At 31.9% G+C, this 8,976-nt stretch overlaps 1 protein-coding gene across 1 annotated transcript; it reads right to left on the bottom strand.

The window, feature by feature from the left end:
* Positions 1–5,620: 5,620 nt before the first annotated feature.
* Positions 5,621–8,775, bottom strand: LOC146995994 (KIF-binding protein). The gene has a single exon (XM_085822550.1). It carries the CDS (start codon positions 8,232–8,234, stop codon positions 6,537–6,539), a length of 1,698 nt encoding a protein of 565 aa, XP_085678676.1. The 5' UTR covers positions 8,235–8,775; the 3' UTR covers positions 5,621–6,536.
* Between the last annotated feature and the right edge of the window lie 201 nt (positions 8,776–8,976).

Here is an 8,976-nt window from a genome sequence, read left to right as displayed (position 1 = left end):
ATATTTAAGTACAAAAATGATAATTACGAAACAAAAAATGTTTCAATAAAATTAATAAATTGTATGCAACACATATGGCAGAACAAAAATTTCCAAAAAAAAAACAGCAAAAAACTAATTCTCAAATAGAAGATTTACGCTTTGTACTCGATAGCATTTAAAGTAGGATTGATTGTTTGACTTGGTTTGCTTCACCACATAATTGGCTTCTTCGAATCGAAGGTTGCATAAAGCAAACAAGGCTGGTTTACTAATATGATTTATGAGAACTTGTCTTCTATGCATTTTCTTTGGTATAATACTCGATTCAGATGAGGCTGTAAATTACCATTTTGTTCAGCCCCCCCCCACAATAAATATAGATACTGCAACGAATAAAGAATCATGTTTCAGAAATGCTCATTGAAGGGCAGTGAAAGGTTACTGAACAAAATGAGTACACTGACACATTTCTGTTCTTTGAACAAAAAAATAATTTAAAAAAAAAAGGGAGAAGGCAATGTGACTTTTCTGATCACACAGTAAATTGTTTACATTTTTAACTGAATCATCACAACTTTGAGCTAAGAATAATTGGATAGAATGCGACGTAAAAAAAAATTTTCTGTGGTTAGGTGCACAACTTCAGGTTATGCCTTGATGAAATAGATGACATGTAACTTGGTATTTGATGAGAAAAATACTATGGCTATATTCTTAAATTTTAAATTAAAGAATGTGGGAGAGCAAAATTCTCGAATTCTTTAAAAATTATGTGATAATATCACATTAAATCATTCAGGCTTCTGTACTTGCATTCCAATCTATGCAAATATTCTGTTTCAATAAAATTTGATTTACTATAAAAAGTATAGAAAATAAATCCAATTTTTCTTTAAAATAAATGTCATAATCACTAAATCGTACTTCATTAATTGCCTTATTTTTTCATCATTTCTTCTTTCTTTTGCCAATAATAATTCTAAATGATTCATTTCACCTTAGTTCAAGACAGCAAAGGGCTCTTGAGTGTATAAATGACTAGAGCAGGCTGATGGCTCCTCTTGCCATTTTGTAGTTTCAAATCCCAAGTAAGGCATGAATGTTTATGACTATAGTATCTTTGCAACATAGGAATACACAATATCTGTCAAAAAGTTCCCTCAAGAGACTAGTCGCAGAAAAAAAAAAAAAAAAAAAAAAAAAAAAATGTTACAAGTTTCTTCTAATACATTCTCTGGATGATCCTCAATGTGATCTTAAGCAAAAAGCTTTCATTTACATTACCTAAATTAAATAATCAAATTCTTAGCTTAAGTAGGACTTTTTAAGGTAATATGCTTCAGTTACGGTGTTAAATGGTAATCTAAAAAGCCTGAGAAAATAGGGTATTATTCTGTTATCGGGGGGAGGGGTTAACCGGATTCGGAAATGTATACATGCAAGTGTTCATGTACGCAAATGTATACTATATGTAGGTACAAAGAAATACATACATAGATGCACACATATACAGTCAAGTCTTTAATCTGGACTCGTCGGGACTTTGGCGATTCCGGATTATAGATCATCAGTTTAAACCTGGCAAGATGGCATGCAGAAATTATAAAATTAAAAATATGAAAACGTAATTTATGAAATAAAGAGCAATTATGATCTAAAGGGTATCAAAATTTACAAAAAAAAAAAAAAAAAAGCTTAATATTTATTTGTTTACTTAATTAAACATTTCTTTCAACGCACGCATGCCTAAAGCCTACATTACGCATAGTCGAAATTAGAAAATTGCAACCAGAAAACTATTTGATGTGTACTCGTGATATTTATAATGATGAGGAATTTGATTTAAATCATATCAAAGACGGAATACATCGAGATGAAATACTACATTTAGTAAGGAATTATAAGCCAAATAAAATAAAAACATCTGCCTGAAGATAAGGACAGTGCTGACAGATCAACCTCCATTGCGCGCCACGATGTCCCCCCCCCCCACAGAGCAGCGTGAAATTGATAAACATATTTCTGAATGGTTAGAGAATCAAAGGATATATCTTTATCCTTTTTTTTTCTTGCAGCAATTCCACTTTTTGTTTGATGGACATCGAAACATACTTTGCTTTGTAGATCTTTTGGCAGCTCCAGCATCGGAAATTCTATTTGACATAATCGAAAGTTCAAGCTTATTTTTATAAAATTATTTTAACGGTCTGCAAAAAATAATAAGCCGGATCCAATTAGAAGATTAAGGAACGATGCATTCTGCAACATTAACTGAAATAGATAATTAGAGCTTAGCTTATACCATCCACTATACATTAAATGCACATGCGTAAGATTTTTCCAAATTGTATATCCTAACAGCATTTTAAATGGATTTGGCAGAATAGAGCACATTGCACTGATGTCAACAATTAGTTTGTGTGCATATATATACTATAGATAAAATACTATCTTATTGGGAACATGACCACAGAATGATACGGTTGATCTTTGGATTATGGTAACTTGGCGAAAATTTGGCGACCAACTCTGCTACAGCAAACCTCTATTTTTTTTTTTTTTTTTTTGCCGCCATTTTGTCTTCACGAAGTAAAGACATGTTTCTTTTCTTTTTATTTACTGAACACTTTTTCTAACAATCTACTAGCTGAATTACTCTTATGCTAGAAATTTTATGGGTACAACTCTGATAAACGCCCTAATTTCACCAAATGTGGCGATATGTGTTTTGCGCTGGTTTTTGGCGGGATTGCGTGTTGTATGGCAACCATGTTGACGTTGAAAAATCTTTTGGTGTAGTAGTTTAATTGCTAGTTGGTTCGTGTCGCCTGTGTTTTTGAAATGGTCTATGTTGCGATGAAAGACGTGGTGAGAAGGTTTCAGCCGCGTATTTTAGATTGTGTGCAGAGTAAATTTAGTATGAAAAGGTACGATGTTGGAGTTGTTAACGAGTCTTTTGTTCACGGATGTATTTATGGGGATCGTAGTGTATTTTTGGAATTTCTGTGGGAGTCGGGACTTTTAAAACGGAGTTTGACATGTCCGAAATGCGGAGCTGATATGAGAACTCGGAAGAAAAATGGTGTTTCTGATAGACTTGTGTGGGTTTGCAGTAAAATTGTTGCTAATAAAGTATGTGGGTGTCAGCAGAGTTTAAGGTTTGGATCTTGGTTTTTGTGTAGCAAGTTAACGTTGGAGGAAGTTTTTATTGTTACTTTCGAAATTTTGAATCGTAGGAAGGCATGTGATATAGCAAAATCGTGGAAGTTTTCTTCACAGACGTTGTGTGACTGGCGAAATTTTATTAACGAATGTATTTTGGACTTTGTATGTTCTGTATCTGAGAAGACAGGGGGGAAAGATATTTCTGCTTTTAAAAGAAGCTTTCATTATGGTAAGTGCATCTTATTTTATTGTCTTTATTTTGTAGAATGTTATATTCATTGTTTTTTGTATGAATTTCTGTTTTTGTTGTTGTTTTTTGAATTGTCTGAAATTTATTTTAGTTTATTTTCTTGATTTGTTTTTAGTGTAGATTGTGCAATTCGTAGATGTTTTTTAAAGTTGAAACAGAACGCTGTGTACATGGTATTCTTTGAAGTTTATTGTTGTTATGTTAATTTATTAAAGCGAGGTGTGCGTAGTTCGTAGATTCGTTCGTTGGCTACAGTGTGCCATTCGTAGATGTTTTTTTAAGTTAAAACATGTCGCTGTGTACATGGATTCTTGTCAAATATTTTTGGTTAGAAACTTTACGTTTTTACTATCTAAATTTTTTGTTTCTGTTTCGGATTTTTAGCTTAAATCGTGTGTTAAAAACGTAGTTTTGCATGTGCGAAAACCGTGTTTTTGGAGACATTTTAGGCTTAAAGTTCGAAATGTAGACAAAAAATTTAGATAGTAATATGGCAGCATAAAGTTTCTCGCCAAAAATATTTGGTGAAAAATTTGTCGACTTGAGTAGTTCCATTTTATGTAACAAAACTGCTTAATCATGACAAATATTAACTGCAAAATTGAGAAAAAGTGCACAATCGCAAACTCCTTGCGCGTTTTTCAGAATAGCACATACACATAAACCATTTACACGTCGACTTATTTTTACTTAAAAAAACATCCCAGAATTGCACAAAAATGGCATTGCACACACTCTTAACTTTATCCATCTACACTGCTATTTTCTCATAAATTACAAAAATTTGCACGAAAATGCAAAAAAATTCTGTGAATCTTTAAACTCGATAAAAGGCACATATATGAAATTACCTGATCGCGAAAAAGTATATACCCTTTTCAAGGATGAACATTTCCATGTATAAAATAAATAAAATATCCAAAAACTTTTATTTCTAAATTATCTATTATATTATAAATGTCACCAACGAATTCATACCACAAACATTACAAATGGTTACAAATACTTAGTGTCAAATATTTAAATTATTTCCAAACGCGTTTACTTCAACTGAAACGTATACCAAATTCCTACAAACATAAAATTCACAAAATAACTATCATTTAATTAAAATATCACTAAACCATGTACACGTCGACTTATTTTTACTTAAAAAAACATCCCAGAATTGCACAAAAATGGCATTGCGCACACTCTTCACTATATCCATGTACACTGCTTTTTTCTCATAAATTAGAAAAATGTCACAAAAATGCATGAAAATACTCAACGTATTCCAAAATACTACAAACATATAACTCACAAAATCACGATCATTAAATTAAAAAATACTACTTAAAATATAAATAAGCATATACATTAAATTAATAAAAATTAGATTACAATCCTAATTACTTTAAACTAAATCATTGCTAATAACAATTTTCCAATAATAGCATATTAATTTATTTACTCCTTATATTTAGAAAAATGCATAAAAATAATATCCTCAAATGATTAAAAATACTAACTTACCTAATCTTCAGAATCTTCATCACGTGTCACGCACACTTCCACTATTTCACACAACACACAATGAAGCTTAATATAAAATAATATAGTACTACAGTTTTCCAAATTTCCCCCCTTTTCCGATTAAAGAACTGTAATTCGTCCATTAATGTCACATGACATATCTCATGATCTTTCATTTCCCTCACACAAAATAACGCGTAATTGGAACTGAGTACTTCTCACATTATTACCAATGTCCTAGGTAGTAACCTTTGATCGCCTCCGAAATGTCGCCAAACTACCAGTTACCATATTCCAAAGATCAGCCGATGATGCTAAAATACTTTAACAAATAGCTTGTTTAACAACCACTGCTGAACAGTGAATATCTTTGAAGCTGGATTTAATGACTTTTCACTTTAACTGGTAACTATATTTAGCAACATTCTGTGATTCGACAACAACGTCCTCCCAAGTTGATGTTGCTAATGAAAAATTACAAAAAAAAAAAAAAAAAAAAAAAATCCTTCCAGTTATCATGAATCTTTAACTTTCGTTCTTTATATCTTTGATAATTAAAATAATTAATATTTATTTCATATTATTAATATGAATTAATACAAATGAAATTAATTTGCATAAAGCTTAGGATCGTGAACGGCAATAAAATTTTGCCTGAGTATGCAATTTAAAAATATATATTAGTGAAGATGTGTAGAAAGCAAGACATTGCAGATATACAGTTCTTTTATTTTTTCAATAATTTTATGCAGACATATTAGATATGCAACTTAAAACATATTAGCTATCTGAGACATGTCTCTATGATAAATTTAATTTCAACTAGGTGAAGCAAGAAACTAGCTCGATATTACATCAAATATGTATACATAAATCTCCCAGAATCCTCAAATAATAAAATTTATCTATTTACTTTTGATTGATAAAACATTGCAAGATATTGCGGAAAAAGCGCAGAATCACCCATTGCTTGATGCATTTTTAAGAATTGCGCTTGTTATCCATGTACACATCGACCTATTTTCACTTAAAAAAGACAGAAGAGAATTGCACAAATTCGGTATTGCGCATTCCCTTGACTTGACCACGTACACATCGATGCATTTTTCACTTAAAAGTCAAAGGAATTTGTCAAAAATCCAATTCCCCTTCTCTTGTAAAAGGTGCCCAACATAATGCGCCCAAAAGTGGACAATTCTGCGTTTCACCCAACATTGCCAGCTTTTCATAAATCACATGAAAATAAAAATAATATAATTTTATTAAAATAATAATGCAATTAAATCTCATCAACCTTCCTTTCCTTGTTGAAGCAAAGATATATATATCATTTTTCAATTTTTTTTTTTTTTGGGGGGGGGGGGTCACACAAAACTTTTAAATTAAAAGTTTATATTTAATACAACTTATATATTACACTTTTATTGGTAGAGATTTCCTGTTTTAAATAAATATATATTTATAAAATAATAGATGATTTTTAAAAAATTGATTAAAATTGCTTTTAAGTGCATCAAAATACTAATATGAAATTTCAGCTTTACATATTAATTACCAGTTTTTAATGCTGACTTTGAAAATTATTGTGACAGCAAAACCACAGAGATTAACAGCCATATAATAATTAAAAGACGGTCGATCCCCTGATATACATAATTCTCTGAGGCATTAATTCCAGCATTTCCTTCACAATTGACAATTCTTCTTCAATACTACTGGTATCAGATGGATTTTTCTCTATGTAATCCAAGATGAATTTGTAGTATTCTTCACTTTTTGACAGATTATGGAGTTTTTTATTAGTATCACGTTCAATCAGCTTGGAATATAGATTACCAAGGTAAAAGTGTGCGACTAAAACAGGCCTTACAAGATCACCTGAAAATGCTTCAGGAAATGTGCCATCTCTGTTCTTTACAAAATTAACAAAATTTTCAAAATGCTTACTACTATGCATTATGAGGGAATTTACTTTTTTCACAACTCTAATGGATAATCCTTCGGTAGTCGATTCAGACAATTTCAGCTTTAAATCAACCATTTCATAGTATGTTTCTCCAAGTTCAAACATTAATTGCCTGCACACTGCAAGATAGTATTGCGGATTTAATTTTGACAGCATACCTTCAAGTAAATCCACACACCTTTTGTGCATTTTACATTTTCGACCCAAATCAGATTCATACGTAGAAAGACTTTTATATAACTTGCTGTGATCTCTCACAAGTTGCACATGATTATTTGCATGATGGTTTAATGTATAATAAGATTTCACAGTCAGTATTTGATTCTGAGCAAAGAGAAAAACATGCCTAGCATCTACAAATGAATTAATATAAGCAGACACTTCTCTTTCCATACAGATGACATCTTCAGCCCTAAATAGCATGAAGTTTTCATCAGTTATAATATCATCTTTGCTATCTGTTTCACTTGCACTTGGAGGATCTAATAACAAGTTAAGACAATATTTTAACCAACACCATGCTATTTCAGCTTTACTCCTACGAAGTTCCTCTAAAGTATCTTCATTTTCAGCATCTTGTTGAACTTCTTTTTCATATGCTGAAAGGGTACTAGAAGAGCATGACAAAAGGTATCTGGCTTCTATATACTTTTTTTCTTGAATGTAGTATTGAGATAAAGTAGCACAATTTATTGCCCAGCTGTTTGCTTTAAATTTGCCACTCTCTTTCTGCCTTCTTAAAGTCATATGACAATATTTAGCAGCTTTATCATTTTTCTTTAAATGTTCATATGCTTGAGCTAAATAATATAATGTATGGGTAAATATATCTTCAAATGTACTCCAATTCCTAGCTGTTTCAGTCTCTATCGAAAACAAATCATCTAAACTGTATGGTATCATTTCATTTGTTTCTTTATATTGGTAGTATATATTTTCTGCTTCTTCTAAATATGTACAACCTTTCTCATTTTCACCCCTTTCACACCAAAGAATACCAAGTTGATTCAAAATACTTAAAGCTAAAACACAACACTCTGGCTTACCTGCAAAACTTTGGATATCTTCCCAGCTACTTGTTAAATATTCGCAACCAGCACTTAACTCTTCAGTTTCTAAAGATATTACACCTAATTCATATCTGAAAAGACAATGGATTATCAGTATCAGTAAATTTTCGCGCGATTTCCATTTTTCAATATCGGATACAAGCTTAAGTAAAATGTCCTTCGCTTCATATTTTGATTTATACGGCTCATTCTCAGGATCATTAACAGACTTTTCTAAAAGACTTTTGACAAAACTGTATCTTTCACGAGCGGTTGAAACCCAAATCCGAAATTCTGAATCGAACATAATTAACAATGCATGTAAGTACAAATAAAAAAAGTATCTCTTTAGCAAAGAATACGTATTAGCAAAGAATATGCATACACGTTCTTAAGTTGAAAATCAGATTCTGTCAAATTTTACCGACTCTCAATACCAAGGAGGTTAGAGTACATGGAGCAATTCTTTGCATGGAATAAGCCTTCTCCATATATCCCCGTGGAATGAAGATGAAGCCACGAAACGTCACGATGTGACGTCACGACTGATAATGCGAGACCTTTCACACAGATCTTTTCAGTGAACTGCTTGAAAGGAATAAATGACCGATTTCACGGCGAAAAAGAAATGTGAAGGCAACTATGAGATACACACAAAAAATTCGGATACCTTCCGAAGCATGACTGCCCTTTTCGACAAAAAAGAACTTTCTTATGGGTCCGTGACACTTAGCCGACAACCACTTAGCCGATGGGCTACTTAATCGACACCAGTTAGTCGACAGGACATTTAGCCGACACGGACACTTAACCGACAAGACACTTAGCCGACAAGGACATTTAGCCGACAGGACATTTAGCCGACACACAGAATTCGCCGTCAGGGCATTTAGCTACGGGACAGTTAACTGTCAAGACATTTATTAGTCAACAGGACACTGAACCGACAGTGACGTTTAGCTGACGCGTACCTAATAATTATTTAAATTTACAATCAATTACAAAATTTCACGACTTCTCCATAAGTTCAATATTTAAGTTATTTTTTT

The sequence above is a fragment of the Stegodyphus dumicola genome, chromosome 8 (genome assembly GCF_044657685.1).
Source record: "Stegodyphus dumicola isolate Sdum_Otavi_A_Nest chromosome 8, ASM4465768v1".
In the NCBI taxonomy this organism is placed as follows: domain Eukaryota; kingdom Metazoa; phylum Arthropoda; class Arachnida; order Araneae; family Eresidae; genus Stegodyphus; species Stegodyphus dumicola.
Note: the sequence above shows the minus strand (reverse complement) of the source record. Positions and strands in the feature narration are given on the sequence as shown.